This window comes from Histomonas meleagridis, assembly GCF_020186115.1.
Source record: "Histomonas meleagridis strain 2922-C6/04-10x chromosome Unknown contig_34, whole genome shotgun sequence".
In the NCBI taxonomy this organism is placed as follows: Eukaryota; Parabasalia; order Tritrichomonadida; family Dientamoebidae; genus Histomonas; species Histomonas meleagridis.
Genome location: NW_027150875.1, coordinates 298,099 through 318,407, shown reverse-complemented (window position 1 = coordinate 318,407; position 20,309 = coordinate 298,099). Strand labels below are relative to the sequence as shown.

The 20,309-nt window shown below is 30.9% G+C and overlaps 8 protein-coding genes across 8 annotated transcripts; 4 read left to right on the top strand and 4 right to left on the bottom strand.

Moving 5' to 3' along the window:
• Positions 1-629: 629 nt before the first annotated feature.
• On the top strand, positions 630-1,178 carry GO595_005478 (uncharacterized protein; the record flags this gene model as incomplete). Its single annotated transcript, XM_067918725.1, has 1 exon — positions 630-1,178. One exon carries the CDS (start codon positions 630-632, stop codon positions 1,176-1,178), a length of 549 nt encoding a protein of 182 aa, XP_067774428.1.
• A 218-nt stretch (positions 1,179-1,396) lies between these two features.
• On the bottom strand, positions 1,397-1,708 carry GO595_005477 (uncharacterized protein; the record flags this gene model as incomplete). The annotated part of the gene is made up of 1 exon (XM_067918724.1): positions 1,397-1,708. The coding sequence occupies one exon, from the start codon at positions 1,706-1,708 to the stop codon at positions 1,397-1,399; it is 312 nt and encodes a 103-aa protein (XP_067774427.1).
• Positions 1,709-2,184: 476 nt separating this feature from the next.
• On the bottom strand, positions 2,185-3,021 carry GO595_005476 (uncharacterized protein; the record flags this gene model as incomplete). Its single annotated transcript, XM_067918723.1, has 1 exon — positions 2,185-3,021. One exon carries the CDS (start codon positions 3,019-3,021, stop codon positions 2,185-2,187), a length of 837 nt encoding a protein of 278 aa, XP_067774426.1.
• Positions 3,022-4,548: 1,527 nt separating this feature from the next.
• On the bottom strand, positions 4,549-6,219 carry GO595_005475 (chaperonin 60; the record flags this gene model as incomplete). Its single annotated transcript, XM_067918722.1, has 1 exon — positions 4,549-6,219. The coding sequence occupies one exon, from the start codon at positions 6,217-6,219 to the stop codon at positions 4,549-4,551; it is 1,671 nt and encodes a 556-aa protein (XP_067774425.1).
• A 229-nt stretch (positions 6,220-6,448) lies between these two features.
• On the bottom strand, positions 6,449-6,970 carry GO595_005474 (translocon-associated protein subunit beta; the record flags this gene model as incomplete). The annotated part of the gene is made up of 1 exon (XM_067918721.1): positions 6,449-6,970. The coding sequence occupies one exon, from the start codon at positions 6,968-6,970 to the stop codon at positions 6,449-6,451; it is 522 nt and encodes a 173-aa protein (XP_067774424.1).
• Positions 6,971-8,627: 1,657 nt separating this feature from the next.
• GO595_005473 (small GTP-binding protein) lies at positions 8,628-9,188 on the top strand (the record flags this gene model as incomplete). Its single annotated transcript, XM_067918719.1, has 1 exon — positions 8,628-9,188. The coding sequence occupies one exon, from the start codon at positions 8,628-8,630 to the stop codon at positions 9,186-9,188; it is 561 nt and encodes a 186-aa protein (XP_067774423.1).
• A 4,766-nt stretch (positions 9,189-13,954) lies between these two features.
• Positions 13,955-14,443, top strand: GO595_005472 (AP-3 complex subunit sigma-2; the record flags this gene model as incomplete). The annotated part of the gene is made up of 1 exon (XM_067918718.1): positions 13,955-14,443. The coding sequence occupies one exon, from the start codon at positions 13,955-13,957 to the stop codon at positions 14,441-14,443; it is 489 nt and encodes a 162-aa protein (XP_067774422.1).
• A 426-nt stretch (positions 14,444-14,869) lies between these two features.
• On the top strand, positions 14,870-16,426 carry GO595_005471 (uncharacterized protein; the record flags this gene model as incomplete). The annotated part of the gene is made up of 1 exon (XM_067918717.1): positions 14,870-16,426. The coding sequence occupies one exon, from the start codon at positions 14,870-14,872 to the stop codon at positions 16,424-16,426; it is 1,557 nt and encodes a 518-aa protein (XP_067774421.1).
• Between the last annotated feature and the right edge of the window lie 3,883 nt (positions 16,427-20,309).

Genomic DNA, 20,309 nt, shown 5'->3' with positions numbered 1-20,309 from the left:
CTCAAATACAGTTTCTTTTTTTGAATTGGAAAGAAACTGCTTCATTGTTTTGTGGATTCCTTGGATATTTTGTTTTCTTGCAGCGAAGATAGTTGCATATGGAATTTTTTGAGATTCAAATTTTTCCAATAAAATGTTCATGGCTTTATTAAGTCCTTTATAATTAGATTCAAGCTTACCAAACTCATCAAAGTATATGAGAGATGGTTTTTGTATTGTTGGTGTGAAGTTAGAAAATTGTTTTTCTATTGTTTTGATTGTATCTTGATCAAATTGGAAAATATTTCCATCCATTGATATTCTTTCTTTTAGCCTAACAAATGGGTATTGATTTTTAACTCCGTTTAAATTTGTGTGAACATCGTATCCAATTCTTGTATTATTTTTATGAATACATTTTTCAGTAAATCCATAGCATGGAACTTGGCATGTAAGTTTTTCTAGGATGCTTGATAATATTTTTGTCTTACCAGACGCAATTTTACCAGATAAAATGAAATTTTGGAGCATTTAAAACCATTTCAAATCACATTTCATCTAACTTATTTTGGTTACTTTACGCAATCTGTAATCCAAAAATTCTATAATTCTTTTGTCAATACATTTATCTGTCGAAAATTAGATAAAAAATGGAAGAACTTCTTAAGCCATGTGAAGAAAATCTTGAAGCAATGAGAGGCCTTCTGAATGGAAATGTTGATCAAAAACAAATTCTTCAATGTATGGATGTTCTCCAAGATACAATTGTAAGTCTTTCAAAACATTGTATTGATACACTTGCTGATTGCAATGACCAATTTTTAGCCATGTCTGACCAATTAAATGCAGTTGAAGGGTTGATGTACATAGTTAAAGATGCAGTTGGAAATAAATCACAATTTCATGGTAATGAATGTAATTATACGTCAAATGCTGATACTTTAAATGTGTCACAAAAAGGGTCAACAGCTATTACAATTCCACAAGGAAACTTTGATATTTCACTTGCTGTATTAAGTGATATCGGACACAAGAGCGAAAGTCTCGGTCAAGGAGGACCCTTGATAAGGAAAACAAAAGCAAACACAGATGAAATTCAGCCATGGACAAAACAAGCGGACTACTTTTTGATGGAGAAGGGAGATACGACAACATCATTTTCTCAAATTTACAAAGTTCCATCTCCATCCTTACATTAAAATGAATGAACTAAACAACCATTGAATTTTTTCTGTTGTTGTGATAAGCTAATTAAATTTCCATTTTAATTATGTAAAATTTATATTCATATAAATTAAAAAAAAGAAATCCTTTTATCAATGGTTCTTAAAACATCAGGAATTCAGGAAATTTTGAATATCTTTCCTAAAGATTTTATTAATAACCTAGAAAAATAAACAATGTTTTGTATTTATTCTTATAAGTTCATTCCTCCATGTTCATAGTTAAAACCAAGATGTTCCTTTTCTGTAAAATGCCTTGAACATGTTTTGTATACAGTTGGCCTTTCGTAATCAGACATTGTCACAGCACCATAATCATGATTTGTAGTTCTGAAGACAGGATGTTGATCCTGAAGAGTTTCAGGTCTTTGATAATTACTGAATCTCTCTGGTACCTGATTTGCTTCAGCATCTAGACGTGCCTGAACACGTGCCTCAACCCTAGCCAAGTATTCTTCTTGTGTTTCATCTTCCTTTTGGCCTGGAAGTCTTTTTTGTCTCTCCATTTCCAATGTACGTTATTTAATTCCAAACGGTCGCCGCCGAAAAAGTGTTGTTTTGTGAATAAATCAATTTCATGAAAACGATCGTTTTTAATTCAATTTACAGGAACGAAAGCAACATAACATAATTTTCTCGCTCTGTGCCTAAAATTTTAACCACTTACATTTATTAAAAAGATTTCATTCGAAGTGATGGAACAAATTCATGGGTATTTTGTAAAACATTTTAAAAAAAACTTCAATAGTGAAATACCATAAAATAACTCATACACTTACATTATATGCTTTACCTGTCACCATTGGTTATTTCGATAATTTTTTTCAAAAACATTTTTATCACCTTGTACACTTTTTTCCTTCCTATTTAACATTGTCATGCTCACTACTCCAAAAATATTTTATAAAACTCACTTTAGAAAAAATTAATAAGTTATAAGTTACGTTCAACGCAATAAATATTTTGTTGTCAAAAATAACATTTATTCATCACTTTTCTCTTCACCCTCAAATGGCAACACACTATCCTGATTTGCCTCCGTCATCGTAGCCAATGAACACTCCACAGAAACAGAATTCATTTTGTTCGTTGCGGTTACAAGTAATGGCATTCCCGGAGCTGACACATTGAACTCAGCTGTTTCGTTCGCGAGTTTCGCTATCCTCAGCGCCATTACGAAATCAGTGGATGAGAACAGAACAGGTTTGGTTCCGTTTTTTTCGATCTTAATTTCGCATAGACAAGATTGCCGCATTATGAGCTTAGAGGTACCATTCTTTTCATCACAATATGAACGGAATGAAATTTGTTCGTTTTCGCCAGAATAATCCGCGCTAAGTCCGATGTATGCTGATTTGAACGATTTTTGGGTTTTAAGTAATTGCTTAGCATCAATGGAAATAAAAAGGGTTTTAACACTTTGGGCAGTGATGAATCGACCACGTGCTTTGGATGTAAAAATATTGACATGATGAATAATGCCAAACCGATCATAAACATGGAAATGAAGACTTTGCGTTTCCTCATCAATACGGATAACAAGTTTGGTTGGCGAAGATATATGCCTGAAACACGAGCAGAAATTGGAAGCAACTATTTGAAGTGTAATGCGTGGCCTATTGGAAAGATAATCATACTCAGAAAAGGCAGACGCGTTGAATTTGATGATTGGAAGTATTGTTTGAGTATTGTTGATACACTGTATTGATAAATCGTTTTCGCAAATCACAAATGTAACATCAGTTCCTATTTTCTTTAATTCACTTATCGACTTGATAAATGTTTTTATCATTTTCTTGTTCGAGATTGTGGCATCCATGATAGTGAAGTACAACACTTCCCATTTTTTGTGAAACTTTTTCAGGTGTTTATTGGTGAGAAGTGAATTCACTTTCTTAGAGAGCCGTTTAGATATTTGGCGCGATACATCATTCCACACATTTTTATGTTTGAACTATATATATGTATAATATTTTCTGAAAAAAGTATTCATTTGAATAATTTTATATTTGTTTAAAAAATATGAAATATGTTTTAATAATTTGAAACAGCACTTCATATAGCAGTTGAAAATATTAATATAGAAATAGTAAAATTACTTTTGAATAAAGAAGGAATTGATGTTAATGCAAAGAATATTCGTTTGAATAATTTAAAATATGTTTTAATCATTTGGAATATGTTTTAATAATTTGAAACAGCACTTCAAATTGCACAGAAAAATGTTACATGGAAATTTGTTAGCAAATTTACTTCTTGAAAAAAGTACAAATGAAAATTCTAATTCAGAGTCTTATTCGATCAACAACATAAATTGTTTCTTTTGTCCAAAATTTTAAACAAATAAATACATAAATCATTCGATAACTATTTTGGAATAAAAGATTCTAGAATAAATTTTCATACAAAAATCTTTACAACTTTGTAAATGAAAACTTTAGCTTTTCTTAGCACGCATTTCCAACGACAAAGAGTGTATCCAACAATCCGGCCAACGAATTCATGTTCTAGTCGACTATTACAATACGCGGCTTAATTAAGCCGGATAGCATTGCTGCTCAGATTTCACTGTGTCCAGCAACGCTCAGGCTTGTAGATAATGTCAATGTTTTCTTCAGCCGTTTTGCTGCAATCCTTACAGCTGATTCTTAAACATTAAGATACGGCAATTACCTGAAAAATAAAAATGTTAAGTTTTTCATTAGCAATTCCACACAAAATTTACTATGAACGAACCTTTTAGGTTTGGTAATTCCTTTAAAAAAATTTTTTTGATAAAGAATTGCAAAACTTTTACTAATATGATCTCAAACATTTATTTTCTTTGTTTTCTCATTAATATTAATATTAATTCGTTTTCGAAATAATAAAAACAAAACACAAGAAGAATCAAAGTGCATTGAAGAAAACGAAAATAACTTTTCAATTGAATACAATAAAAACATTGTTGAAGAAGATCCATTTGCAAAAGATTTTAAAGAAGACAATTTTATGAAATTAGAATTGCTTTAATAAATAAAGCATTAAAGTTAGTTCAAATGTTTTCAAAAAAAAGTTTTTCTTGGAAGAACACTCATCCACTCACATTGCTGTCGAATGAAAAATAAACGTTTTTTTACCTTCTCAATGTTTGTAAAACCAATGTCACTTTTGCCAAAAGCAACAAGTTTTTTACACTTTTTGTAAAATAAGCAAATATTCCGAACATTCACCAAACAAAAAGTTGTGATGTAAACGATTAAACGTATCACAAAACGTTTAAAAAGTGACAGTGTCATAATCAATCAAATTTGATGTGAATGGGGCAGCCCAAAATTCAAAATTATAAATTCTTATTTTTACTTCTTCAGTACATTCCTGGAGCACCCATTTGGGGCATTGGTGGTGCTGCTGGTTTGTCTTCTGGTGCATCAGCAATCATTACTTCAGCAGATGTCATAGCTGAAGCGACTGATGATGAGTTAATTAGTGCCATTCTGACAACCTTTGTTGGGTCAATGATTCCTTTCTTGACCATATCAACATATTCATCGCCTCTTGCGTCATATCCAGCGTTCGGATTGTTCATAGCCATAATCTTTTCGGCCACAACTTCTCCACTTTGTCCTGCATTCTCTGCAATTTGTTTAACTGGCTTTGTAACAGCTCTCATTACTATTTCGATACCTGTCTTCTGCTCAATGTTCGCAGGCTTAATGTTCTTCAATGCCTTTGCGCCATTTAACAATGCAACACCACCTCCTGGGACAATACCTTCTTCGATAGCTGCGCGTGTTGCGTTAAGTGCATCTTCGATAAGATCTTTCTTTTCGCCAACTTCTACTTCTGAAGCTCCGCCAACATTAATTACTGCAACACCGCCTGTAAGCTTTGCAAGACGTTCTTGAAGCTTTTCCTTTTCGTACTTGGATTCGGTTGTTTGAAGTTGCTTGCGGATTTCTTCGGCACGGCCTTTGACAGCATCCTTTTGTTGGTTTCCGCCCATAATGATGCAGTCATCTTTGGAAACAGTAACTTTTTCGCATGTACCTAATTGACTAAGTTTAGCTGTTTCCAATTTAAGGCCTAAATCTTCGGAAATGACAGTGCCGCCAGTAACAGTGGCAATGTCTTGAAGTGTGGCCTTCTTATTTTCGCCAAAACCTGGAGCTTTGATGGCAACAACTTTGATTCCACCACGAAGCTTATTGATGAGAAGTGTTGCTAATGCATCACCTTCAACATCATCAGCAATGATGAGGAGTGGACGATTTGATGCAACAATAGCTTCAAGGATTGGTTGGATTGATTGGAATGTGCTGATTTTTTGATCAGTGATGAGAACTAATGGATTCTCATACTCACACTTCATTGTCTTTGTGTCTGTCATGAAGTATGGTGAAAGATATCCACGATCAATTTTCATTCCTTTGACAACATCAAGTTTGTCTTCGAATGTCTTTCCGTTTTGGATTGTGATAACGCCTTCTTTGCCAACAGCTTTGAAGGCATCAGCGATAAGAGTACCAATTGTCTTATCACCATTAGCTGATATTGTTGCAACTTGTGCAATTTCATCATGTGTGGTAACCTTCTTTGTGATCTTAGAAAGTTCTTTAACAATTGTATCGACAGCAATTGCAATTCCCTTTCTGACTTCATTTGGATCAAGACCAGCAGAAAGAGCTTTTAAGGCTTCGCGATAGATTTCGCGTGTGAGTAATGTGGCTGTAGTTGTACCATCACCAGCGAGATCGTTTGTCTTTTGAGCAACACTAATAACAAGTTGTGCACCCATGTTATGCCATTTGTCTTTGAATTCGATATTCTTTGCAACTGTGACACCATCCTTTGTGACTTTTGGTGGGCCATAAGGTTGTTCGATCATAGCGTTTCTTCCTTTTGGACCAAGAGTTGCGACAACTGCATCTGCAAGTTGTTCAACACCTTCAAGGAGAAGTTGGCGAGCTGGTGCGCCGAACTTGAGCTCCTTTGCACGTGAAACAAGACGTGTGAATGCTTCAGTAGAAGACAGCATTTAAAAGTGGTCGGCTATATCTTCGGAGGTTATCAGTTCACCTCATTTGAAATTTGAATGCAACAGGCCATTTATTTTATCGTCGCGCGCAAATGCTATCAGAAAACCGTAATTATTTGGTCAGCGTTGTGACTGTCGAACGTTTATTTTTTTATGTATAAGAACAAGAAAAATTTGGTTGAAAAAAAATGAAAAAAAAAATTTGAGTGTGTGTTATGTGTTGTTTAGTTTAGTTTGTTTTGACTTTCTTTGGAACTTCAATTGTGTTCTTATTAAGATTCCAAAGGAAAAATGGAATAAGAATTGAACCAAGAGCGATTAAAATTGTGATTCCATATCCAAGAAGATTTGCTTTAGCACCAATGGAATGTGTTGACTTTGAATTGAACCAAAAGAGTTGTGATGACAAAGCAATCTTCTTTTGGCCATCAGCAACATACCTAAGACGAGAGGAAGACATTCTAAGGTTTCCTGTGATAAGTGGTTTTGCTGTGAAAACATATGATAAATTTTTACCTGGTTCAAGAACGTTCCATCTTAAGTTGCTTGCAGACTTTGGGAAATCCCATTGATCGATGATGAGACCGGAGTCATCAATATGAAGATCTGTTATTGGAGTATCACCAAGGTTGTAAATGTTATAAATAACATAGACAGGTTCACCGACTCTACCTTCGTCATCGCTTACCTTTTTGTCGAACATGATAAAAGGTGTTGAGAATGATAAACATGCGAATAGAATGCCTAACATTTCTTATGTGGCTGCGCCAAATTTGACAAAATTTGAATAAAACCGCCGATAGGTAAAAACGACCGTTAAAATTATTGGAAATGGCTGTATATAAAGGGAAAAATAATTTTCAATTTAGTTTTTATGATATCGATGATCACCACTTGATAACACTTAAGGATTTTGGATTTTCATCTCCAGAATGGGAAAAAATTACAAAATCTGATTTATTCATTTTTAAAAAATCCAGACTTAATACAAAATATCGGCCTAATTTTAACTTAATGTTTGCATCACCATTTCCTAAATATATCATTCAAAGATTAACCAATAAAGCAAATTCGGATAGATCAAATACAACATATTTTAATAAAGTGTATTTTAAAAATAAAACAAATGAATTATGTTTCATCCTAGATTCAATCGAGTTCATAACTTCATACCCTCAAAAATTACCAGAATCTTTTTATTCAGGTGATTTAATTTCAATCCTTTGTTATTATGCCACACAAGAAAATAAGGAATACGCAATGCAAATAATTCGGATATTTTCAAATTTAGCAACAAATTCATTTGAAACATCTCATTTTTTAGTTCGAGGAGAAATAATCAATTTTATGTTTTCCTTTATAGAAAGAATTAATAACGAACAACTTCTTTCACTTTCTTTTTTCTTTCTTTCTTCATTATGTACATTTGATCATGGCTATGAAATGTTCGAATTTCTTTTCAATAAATTTCTTTTATACAAAAACCATGAAATTGTCATTCATTCGTTTACAAAAATCTCAAAGTTTTATCCGGGGCTCATTGTCATGGCGGATTTATTAGGGCTTATTAAAAATTCAATTACAAAAACAAATTTACAAATGAACAAAGATTGTTTTATTTGTTTATATAATTGTTGCATCTTTGAGCCTTCGATTTTAAATGATGTAATTGAAGGGGATTTCATGCAAAAAATTGAATACCAATTACAATTTACAAATCGAAATGATGTCATTTATTTACTTGATTTTTTATGTTATATAGCAAAGAACTCGAATGATTTCGATGATTATTTTGCTGATAATTTACAAAATTTGCTGAATATATTTGTTGATAATCAATACAAAATTAAATTCCACTTTTTAATGTTAGTAATTATCCTTCTTAATAAGGGAGCATTTAATGTAATAAATGCAATAAAAAATGTAGACATAATACAAACAATATTGGAATCAATAGATGAATCAAATATTGAATTAACTTTAATGATAATTGAAGCTTTGGCTCAATACTTTTCAGCAATAGGGACTGATAACGAAGATTTTGATGAGTTTAGAGAAATCCTTTTAGAAAATGAATTGCGAGAAGAAGCAAGCTTAGCTGAATGTGTTGCGCGAGCTAAATATATGTTACAAATTGTTGAATAATAAAAAACATTATGATAAAATACTTCTTCCAATGTTTTGTTGGTTAATCGGTGTAAATCTTTTTGAATGTATTCAATGTTTTCTATGATTTTGTTTTTTGTTTATCAGAAAACTTTTTGTCAGATGGTTTCTTTCTCTTTTTGAGCTGATAATGATCGTCCGTTTATGTAATTGAATGCCAAAGTGTTAGCGGCCGGTTGTTAACCGCTAAGGCCGAGGAAAAAGTGCTCACAAATTTGAAATAAAGGAAACAAAACTTTATTATGAATCTTTCAACAAGAGGAGGAACACACATCATTTTCATCGGAAGCACTTCCGTTGGTAAAACAACACTCATATCTCGAATTGTTGAAGGGAAGTTCGAAGAAACTCAACCAACAACAGGAGCTGCTTTTTTCTCATTCCATACAACCAACGAAAATCACCCAATCGTTGAAATATGGGATACTGCCGGAATGGAACGTTACAGATCTTTAAATAAGGCATTCTATAAGGAAGCCGCTGCAGCAATTTTGGTTTTCGATTTGACAAATTACCAATCTTTTAAGGACTTGGAATCATGGTTTGATGAATTTACAGCGGAGGCACCACAGGGCGCTGTTTTAATTCTCGTTGGAAACAAATGTGAAATGCAAGATGAAATTGAAGTTGAGCAAGATGAAATCAAAGTTTTCGCAACTGACCACAAAGTTAATTACTTCGCTGTTTCAGCAAAGACTGGTGAAGGTGTTCAACAAATGTTTGATCAATTATTGACATTGGTTCCCAAACGAAATGATGTCGAAACAAGACTTGTTGAAGAAGAAAAGAAGAAGTGTTGTTAACCCTTTAAAAAATCACAATATTGATATTAATTTTTTTTTGTTTTTGTCGATTCCACTTTTTAAGTAGACGCGTCCATAAAACTTTTTGAAACAATTTTTCAACTTTAACCATAATACATTGAAAAAGCGATTACAACAGAATGGAAATTATGAAACAAGAAGAATAAGAAATTAATTTGAGTATACTTTCTAGAAGGTGTGTTATAGAATTATTAAGATTATGCGCAAATATAATTATGCTAATATGTAAAATGACTGGGTGATTGTTTTATATTAGTGAAATTAGAAAACAAGAAACCAGTATACCCGTAAAAAAATAATAACAATACAAATCAAGAATAAAACTTACTATAAATAGTAATCCTAAATGTACACTAGTCTGTATTATTCGCCAAACGATGTAAGGTGTCTTTTGCTATTCTTGGGTGCGATTTTTGAAAAGCTGTATGTTAAAATATTATTAAATATAAAAAAGATTCCGAAGTGACCAATTGGAATCATGGTAAATTCTTTTATCTTCAACATATAATAAAAAATAAATAGTAAATTCATGTTCTTTCAAAGGTTTTCACCATTTGCATTTTTGTTGCAAACTGTTTGATTCATTAACTGTTGGATGCAATTGGACGAAATAAATGATAAAGAAATTATTAAATATTAATTTTATTCTGGCAAATATCTGAAATCATTTTAAATTATAGTACAACTTTAAAATATTGATAAAATATAGAGTAATTACTCCATAATTTACTTAGTAAATATCATTAAATTAACATTCAGATCAACTAACAAAAATATTTTTAATCAAATTCAATAAGTTTATTTATTGTGGTGTTAATAAAAAAAAAATAAATTAAACTTTAGCTAAAGAAAATCAATGTTTAATATATTTTACATGTCTTTTGTCCTTTTTTGACTATTAATTTTCCAAGTTCAATAAACATTTCTTCAATATTCGTGTTATTCAATGCTGATGTCTCAATAAAGTGACCTCCTAATTTTTTAGCAAGAGTTTCTCCTTCATTTCGACTGATAACTCGCGTGTTAAGATCAGTTTTATTTCCACAAACGAAAAATGGTGCATTTTTTTTGCGAATAAAATCATACCAGTATTCAACATCGTTAAAAGTTTGACGATCTTCAATGGAATAAACAATAACAAAACCATTTGCTTTCCGAATAGAATTCAATCGAAATGGTGAAAAGTCATCAGCACCTGCTGTATCAAGAATATTAAATTGAAAATCTTTACCATCAATTGTAATTGCGCGAGTGTAAACATCTTCAATTGTTGGATCGTAATCTAATATTTTGTGTAAATTGAAGCATTATTGATGATTTTCCTGTGGAACCATCTCCAAGCGACTTGTTTCAATTTCAAACTGATTACAAAAAATGGAAAGCGCGATAGAGAATTAATCCAAAAAGCAAATCAGTTCCTTCGATGCTTTCAGCGAACAACTTAAACTATAACTTTGAAAAGATAAACACTAATCTCCTTTGGTTGCTCAATCAGTTGTTCATATGTATATCTTTAAATTTTAATGATCATTCACTTAATAATTTATCTTTTTCATGAAAATATTTAAATTTTTTATCTTTTTGAAATGATTTAAAATGGTTCAATTACATATATAATATTTTGCACATGCAAGGAATTTGATGTGTAATTGTTTCTATGGCTAGCGGTTCCAGATAATTTAAATTGGAACACAAGAATTTCAAAAAATCGGACTAATAATGGTTTTCATTAATCTTGATTTCATCACAAAATATGCTCATGTTTGAATTTTTCACCAACAATTTCTGTAAAGAATTTATAAAGTTTTTTGTGCAAATCTGAATTTTTACTTTATTTTATATAGTGAAAAATTTTTCCTTAACAATTATCTATTAGTGAAACTATTTCATTTGCCATTTGCAAGATTTCCTCATCATCGGAGTATAACAGTTCGTCGAATGCCGAAGTTGAGTTTACTCTTGATATCAAATTTGGAGATTCATTTTCTGATCTCAAAATTGAAAGAATGCCAATCAGCGCATCCTTTGACGTGTCTTCGTTTTCTACGAATTCTGTCAATTCGTCGATTATTAACTCATCTTCTTCATGAGATCTTTTAAACGAAAACAAAGTAATCAATGAATTAAACCTAACAATCCGTGGTTGAGTTTGAATTGCTCTAAAAAGAATTTGTTTTATCATTTCTTCTTGATTACAATTAGTTATTATATCAGCAAAATGTCGGAAAACTTGAAGAACAGCTAATTCTATTGAAGTTGCTCGTGATTCCATAAAAGTTTTAAGCATCACTATGTGTTCAAATGGCGGAATGTTTAAAAGAATTAATAATTTAAGAGATAAAGTTATGTTTCGTGGACTTTCATCATATAAAATTGTAAACAAATGTGTTGCTAATGTTTGAGCCATGTCATCGGAAATAGATGTAACAAATTTTTGTTCGATTAAATTGATTAATGATTCAATGCCATCTGCAGATACATTTAAAGACTTATGAAAAATTAATTGAAGGATTATATCGAATATTTTTGGAAGACATTGAACAAATTCGTTTGGAAAACTTTTAGTGAATTTTAATATCAATTTTGAAAAAATTGGAGGATTACTATGTACCATAATAAATGAAATACAATTGGCTTCTTTGAATTGATGGCGAACTGTTTCATTAGAATCATATAAAGAAGCAATGATATTTGCTGAAAATTCTTGATTATTTGAAAAAAATAATTGAGTGAAATAAAATGCTGATTCCTCTGGAGAAACTTGAAATGAAAATGTACAATTTCCCACCAATTTGCTTATGATCCACATTAAACGTGTCTTTAAATCATCGTTATCAATGGAAATAATCATTTTATGTAATAAGTTGAACCTTTGTTGAGAAAATAAAACACTTATTTTGTTGAGGATTTCATGTACGTCAGATTCTCGAAATGGACTTCTGAGAATAATTTGGATTACTTCATTTGTAAGTTCTCCGATATCTGTTTCTTTGTTTTTCTTATATTTCAGCTTGAATTTTTCATTTAATAAATGCCTAAAAGAATGCTTGCTTTTGGAAAGGAGCATTCTCCAAAAATTGGCTTGGTGAAGTCAAAAATCGCGCCAAAAGATGGGCAAAGTATTCAAAATTTAAGGTAAATTGAATTGATTCAAAAAGCTTTTTCAATCTTTGAAAGTGGATAATTAGTAAGGATTATGAAATGCTTTCCCGCTCGTTTATGTGCTTTTGAAGCCAAAAAGGAGGCATTTATTTTTTGAAGGACGCCTTGAGATCTTAACCTTTCTAGTTTCTAATTTTTTGAGATTTAATGAAAATTTAAATTTGTTCACAGTATTATTTGATTCTGCTTTTCAAAGCTTTGAAATGTATGGAGATATTTTAATGATCATATTGGCTATTAAAAAATTACATAAAATATGCTTGATAAAAAAGAAAAAGGAGAAAAAGAAAAAAATTGTCTCCGGGCAGGATCGAACTGCCGTCAAGAGCGTGTTAAACTCCTATTCTAACCATTAGACTACGGAGACTTCTGATTAATTTTTCGATATAAAATATAAATGTATCTAATTTTGAATATTTTCTTTTAAATTCCACCCAGCTTAATTAATTAACATCAAAAAATACATTCTATTCTTCAAAACCTCCTTGAAGGTTCTCCTAAAAATAGAATATGGAATATTCCATATTTTAGGTGTCTCTATGATGCCAAAAAACAAGATATAGAAAAAATGACCGTTTAATAAACCAACAACAAAATCCCTCTGATTGGGATGGAAATGCTAAAGAAATTCGATCTTAAACAGGTTGGTGACCATTTCGAACTAAAAGGGAAAGAAGTGAATGAAATCTATAAGAAAGGAAATTTTTATTCACAGACGAGAATAAATGTAACATTTCATCCAAAAATGAACAAAACAAAGATCCAAACGAACGACCTAAGTAAGTGTCTTGAAATACTAAAATTAGTTTTTCCAGATCTTTCTGAAATGAAAATTGATGATTTAAAAAATATTCTTAACCCTACAGAACTAAATGACGTAAACGACACCAAACCAGAAGAAACAAATAAGGGCTGCGAAGCTAAACCCTTAGAAACAAAAACAACAGACGAAAATAAATCAGAGAAACCTTCATACGAATCAAAATTAGAAGAGTACAGTTACCACCACTCTAGTGGCTACTTTATTTTTAGAGGCGATTCAATTTCGAAGGAATATAGAGGTAAAAGTCTTTATCAGCAATTGAAACTTAATGTTATTTTTAAAGATGGAACTACAAAAATTAAGACAGATGATCCTCAGGACTGTGTGAAAGTTCTTCAATTAACGTTTCCAGAAGTGTTCTCTAATTTGACTTTAGAAGATTTTAAAAAGCATCTCAAAGAAAGACCTGTAAAAACTCAGGCAAAACCAACAGAAACCAAACCAGTAAATGGATATGAGGATGTTTTAAAGCTATTGTTACTTCCTCCAAACACAAAGATCACAAAAATTGTGTTCAAGCCAGTTCAACCATAAAAAATCCTAATCAGTACTTAATTTTTTTTTTTAATTTCTTCATTGCTTTTGAATAAGTACAAGACATAACTCAAGTTGAAGAGAGATCACGTTGACAGCCGATAGAACTTTTCAATAATGAAAGCATCGTTTTGACCTGAAAAAACTCCATCGTTCTATTGAAAAAATAACTGTGGGAAATAGACACTTTTCGTCAAAACGGCGATAACGAAAAGTGCCAAAAACAATGATCTACGCCTTTTACGTCATAAATGAAAATGGTGACATTAGGCTTGCTCGTTCCTATGTCGAAATGAGTCAGGAAACACGTAACCGCCTTGCTCATGAGGTTTTCAGAATGATATCAACGCGTGCTTCAAATCTTTGCAATATTGTTCCTGGCGATGGAATTACAAGCTATTCATTCCAAAGGAAGGTTTCTGTTGTATATAGGGCCTATGCTTCCTTGTTTGTTATCACTGTTGTCGATGAATGCGAAAATCCATTAGCAATCCTTGATATTATCCACACATTCGTTGAAGTATTGAATGGATGCTTCAAGGATGTTTCAGAAGTTCAACTTGCTTTCAACCCCGATAAGGCTTTACAAGCACTTGATTCTTTAATCAATGGTGGTTTGATATTTGAAACCCAATCCGAACTTGCACTTTCACGCCTTGCCGAAGAAAATGCAGCTGATAAACGATTTGGAATTAAGATGAATATCAATAAGTAAATACCAAAAGCTAAAACATGTTTTGCATGAAAATCTTGTTACAAGAAAACAAACGAAAGATTGTAATATGTCCTTTCCTTTGTTCCATTTCGTGCGTATTTAAACGTATTCCAAGGCGCCCCATTTTGGTCATTCATGATTGGGGCAGAAACAAAACAAAAGAATCTTATACAAAAATGGGAAATAAACATAGGTGTTATCGAACAATTCAATGAAACTGGAATTTCTTTAATCCGAAAAATGTCTCATAATGCAGAAGATTATTATAATTTTACAATGGATTTGTTTGAAACTGAATTTAATGTTTATTTAACAAATAAACAAGAAGAATCAGATATTCCCTTATTTTCTAAACTTGAAACACCAGAAGAAATATCTGATTATATTTCAAAATATGGTTACAAAAATTCGCAATGCCTCCTTTTAATGTGCTCTAAAAACAGAGTAAATGACTGTGATAAATTTATTGAGGAAGTTAAAAAAATTTACAGCGAAGATTGTATCTACAAAGTACTAACTGAGGCAGTATATGGGTCAAGCATCCCTCATTTATATGCATTTTCGAATTGGAACAATGGAGATAGTGATATCAATGCTGAAATGTTTGCGTTATTCAAGAATCTTGCCTTAAAATTTTCTGAATCTTCCCGTAAAAATACTCTCCCAGTGCCGTCTATTCGTGCGGACTTTTCACGGTATGATCTTGGAAATATTATATGCATGTCTGGTGATAAATCAGCCACTTTTATTCTTACAGAGAATCATTTATGCTACCAAAAAACAGATGAACTATGGTTTCCATTACCCCAACAAATCAATGAAAGGCCAACACAAATTCGGTGTAATTACAATGGGACTCGCGTAATTATCGTTTCGCAATTTGCAGTTTGGCTCATTAACGGTCTCCCAAACACTGTCACTTTTCATAATATCGAATATTCTAATTTTTCAGATGATTCACCACTTCGTGACATTCATTTCATCGGGGAATCCACTGCTTTATTTGTTTATGAGTCACATCTCTCATTTATTGATTTAACTACAATGCTTGAATCATCAGATATTCCAAAATATTCTGAAAACCACACATTTATATCTTTAAAGCTTCTAAAGAATGATTCCTCTGAAGATTTTTATGGTGCATTTCTTGCTACACAACGCGAATTTTATTTCTTCCATTATTCCAATGGTGTTTTTAATGAAAAATCAATAATATTGATTGGAGGTGCTAATGAGCTCCTTTGTGACTTTGACTTTTATGATGAAGAGCATTTAATCTGTGTGTTCAACAGCAACATTTACTATTGCCCCATCAAATTAACCGCAATTTTTCAATACGAAAAGCGGTTATCTGTCAAGATGACAAAAATTGAGAACACTTTCGACTCAATTGACTCAAAGTTTGAGTATCAATGGGATAAAAACAACGCGTCACAAATCACATTAACTCGTTCTGGCGACGATTTTTATGTTCTTGTTACAATGTATCCACGTAGTGAACTTTATGGTTTACGTTATTCGAATGACACATTTCAATTATTTAAGCTAATTGTGTCAAATGACATAATTGGTTATGGAGGAAATCCTTCAGTATGTATAATATCACCAGGTTACGTTGTCCCTTTTGCTTCGCATTCTGTTTCCGAAATATTTGAAATTCCAAATTTGTTCACACGAGTTGATCCGAGAGAAGAATTCGATGTCAAAGAATTGGCGGAGTTACAAGAGAAGTTGAAAGGTTTGGAGAAATTCCTAAGCGAGGTCAAAGCGAAGAAGAATATTAATGTGGAAGTCGACAAGATTGAACAGGATGAAAGTTTTGGCGAATGGGAAGAGGCAAAGCAGATGCTGATGAGGTGTAAGGAAGCGATGAAGAGAATCGTGGAGGAGAAGCTGGAGGAGAATGAGCAAATGGAAAGTGAAAGTGACGATGAAAATGAGAAGTCACTGATATTTGAGGAGTTTGCTAAAGTAATTGAATAAAATGATAAATAAAGTTAAAAATGATTTTTTGTGAAAAGTTCTTTAATACGAAGTATTGAATGGTTTACTCAGTGTAAAAAAATTAAAATTTCATTTATAATATTGAAGAAAATTTGAAGTTTTATAGTTATGTCATATAAGTAAAATTTTATGATGTTGAATGATTTGGGTGAAATTTTGGTATAAATATTCATATGAAAGATGTTAAAGTTTTCAATGTAAACTCGATATAATTAAGTTAAAGCCATGTTCTCGAATATATTTTTTGCAAAAAATTTCGTTCCTAACATTTATATACAGGGTGAGACAAAAGAGTTTGAAATTTCAAAAAAGTTTTCAATTTTTGCTTTTTATATTATTTTCTTCAAATTAAGCTGCAATTTAGGATTCTTCCTTATTTAATTTCCCAATATTTATGGGTAATTATCACATTGATACCACTTATACCAATTATTGTTAAGGCTAAGGCTACATCAACAATAATCTTTCATTCAAATTCAAACGGATTTAATTCATCAAAACCACCTATTTGGTTTCTTCATATAACGGACATTCATCTCGCAGAGCTCAAACCAACGCTTTATAATTTTGTATTTGACTCTGTGAATAAATCAATTCATACTTTTTAAGCCTAAAAAAATTATTAACTCCGGAGACATTGCAGACAATTATGTAAATGATGAATTTCGACCATACATAGCTCAAAAATATTTCTGACTGGGAATTGTTATCTCAAATTATTATCTGAGTTAAATATAACAGATCCAATACACGTTGGCGGTAATCATGATGTCTTTGAAATCATTTCAAAAAAAAAAAAAAAACATTATGCAAATGGAATTCTTTACAATAAATCAACAGTTCCAGTTCACAAAATTCCATATAATAACGAGGGTTACAATATTACATTTGTAGAACTTAATCCACATACATTTCCAGCTCCTGAAATCCGTTTTACTTGGTGGGTTTATCCAAGATCTAATACTTTGGATATAATCAAAAAGAACTTTCCGATGATTCTTTGAAGATTGTTATTTGTCATTTTCCAGCACTGATGTGGTATCCATCATTTTCAACGATTCTTAAAAATTCAAATAATGTACGACTTTATTTAGCCGGTCATTTACATCCAAAAACGCCAAAATTTAGACATCACGGAAATGCACTTGAAATCATTGGAACTCCTTTGTTTAGGGATAATCAAATAGGTTTGATAACAGTTGATAATAATGCGATTTCGTATCACCAGTTGACTTTGGATAAAACATGTTATTCTGTAATGACAAATCCAATTCCTGATTATCAAGCAAATAGTTATAATTATTTTTCAAGGACATAAAAGAAATAAGAGCCATATCATTTTGTCAACAACCACAAAACTTGAAATATCAAATTCAAGATGGTGAAGAGAAAACACTTAAATGCAACAAGAAGCTTGAAGATGGCGTTTTCCTTTGCACCGATACTGTAAACCTATCAAAAGGGACATATGATATGAAATTGATTGGCGATTGGAACGATAGATTCACTTTTACGGTTGGCGACTCGATCGAAAGCTTTAAAGAAGAACCTTATATTGATGAACCTTCGATATCATATCTTACAGGATTTATTATTTCTGTTATCATTATTTTGTTTGTCACTTTTCCAATCAAAATTTTCAAATTTACTGATCAAATTGATGGATTCACAATTCATTTGAAGAAAAATCACATTGGCGTCCATTGATTTTGGGATGTTTTTGTATAATACAAAATCGGATTTCTAGCTTACCGAAATATATTCGATTTTCTTTGTTTTTCTTTGTTCTTTTAATATTTATCTTTCCAATTTCTTTCTTCAAAATCGAAGAAACAACTTCAGCGTTAATGAGTTGGGGAATTGTATCTAATGGAATTTATACATTTAATTTTTATGGCGGTAGATATGCTCTTTATTATTTGTACGAAGTAATAATTCCGTTTATTCTTGTTCCTAACATTTATATCTAGTAGTTTGTATTGTTTAAATATACTTTGTAATTATTGTGATCCTTTAGTTACACAAATTTTATAATTTTCTTCATTTAATTTTTATTCCGATCATTCATATAACTAAAGTTCTTTGCAAAAAATGAGTAAATTTTCCTTTTTTCATTTGCAAAATTAGTTTTCATTTTAACAAGTTCCATTTGGATTTTAGCTGTTGTTGATAATTGTGTCGCTCTTATTAGAACTTATGAATAATTTTAACTTCATTAAATAAGTTTTATCTATTTAATATCATCTTAGAAAGTATTTTCTTATAAGATCTCATTACAACTTTCTAAGGACGCGACCCTTAAATATTTATAATTAGAATTTTTAAAAAACAAATTTTTATTAAATCACAACATTCATAAATTTACAGATTTAATCTTTTCCACCAATGTATTTCTTATTTCAGAAATTTTTCCGTTCATGAATTCCTCAAATTCCAATTTTATATTCTTTGCATTCAATACTTTTCTCACCACAAAAAACTCATCTACAAAGAATGTTAATATTTCTCTATTTTTCTCTAAATTTCGTTTTTCGATCAAATCCAACCAAATACTTAACAAATGTTTCAATTGTTCGTTTGACAATTTCGAAATTAATAATTCGAACAACTCAATTTCATTCATAAACTCATGGTCAAACAACAACGAAAAACTTTTTGCGGTATTTAATCTTGTTTTAGGTACATCATTAATTAATAGTAACAAACCTAAAACATAACTTTCATTAAAATTGATCATCTTATCAATAACATTTGAAATTGCTAAATGCACAGAATAATTTTCTTCATTCCATTTAAGGATTTGCTTTTCACAAAAAGGGATAAATTTCAAAATTTGTGAATCTGTCACTTTTGCGTATTTCAGTGAATTTATTAAATTTGCCAAAATTTCAGGTGACATTTCCTTATATATTAAATCAAAGAGAACATTCGAATCGATTTCTATTTTGTTTATAATTTACAATGGAAGGGCGCCAAATTAACTTTTTGTGAGAAATTTTGTTTTTGAAAACTACAAATTTGTTTGTGGTAAAGTATTGAAGTTTTAATTCAAATTTGAATTGATATTTCCGTTATTTTTGAAAGGTGACCAAAGTTTTAGCTAAAGCATTTGTGGTAAAGTATTGAAGTTTTAATTCAAATTTTCAGATTAATGTAAAAAAAATTGTAAAAATTGAAATTGTTCGTTTTTTCACATGAAACCAAAGGAGCATTACGAATGGGAAACAGTTCTATCAATAAATCAAGCAATTTTCAGTTTGAATGAAGAAAATTTCTCTCGATCTTTGGGCTTAATAATCAACAAATTTGATGAAATCCATCCTTTGTCTTATGATATAATTATTATTCAAATGATATGTTACTCCATTGGAATTAAAAATAATAATGTAGATTTATTTTTTAATATTACAAAAGAAATAAGAACATTTGAAGAGAGTAATAAAATCAAATCTAATATATTTGATGTATTTGGGAGATTTCTTGATAATAAACATACAGATGAATCATCTTATCTACTTGAAGCTATGATTGAACATAATTTTCTTGAACCAAACATTGTAAAAAACAATCAGAGTGCTTCTTTTGTACATCACATGTCTAAAGAAAAATTAGCAATCCATTTAAGGAAACATTATTTTGTAAATTATGAAGAACTTTCAAATAATGCTTGGGAACTACATAAGAAATATGTTAAAGAAGGACATAATCCAAATGAAATTGAGAAAATAATTCGAAATGATGAAATAGAAAAACTTCAAGAAATATCATCACAAACAAAATTTGATTTTAACCAGAAAATTGAACCATCACTTTATGAAAGATGTGATTTTGTTAATCAAGAAAATGTTACATTAATTGATTA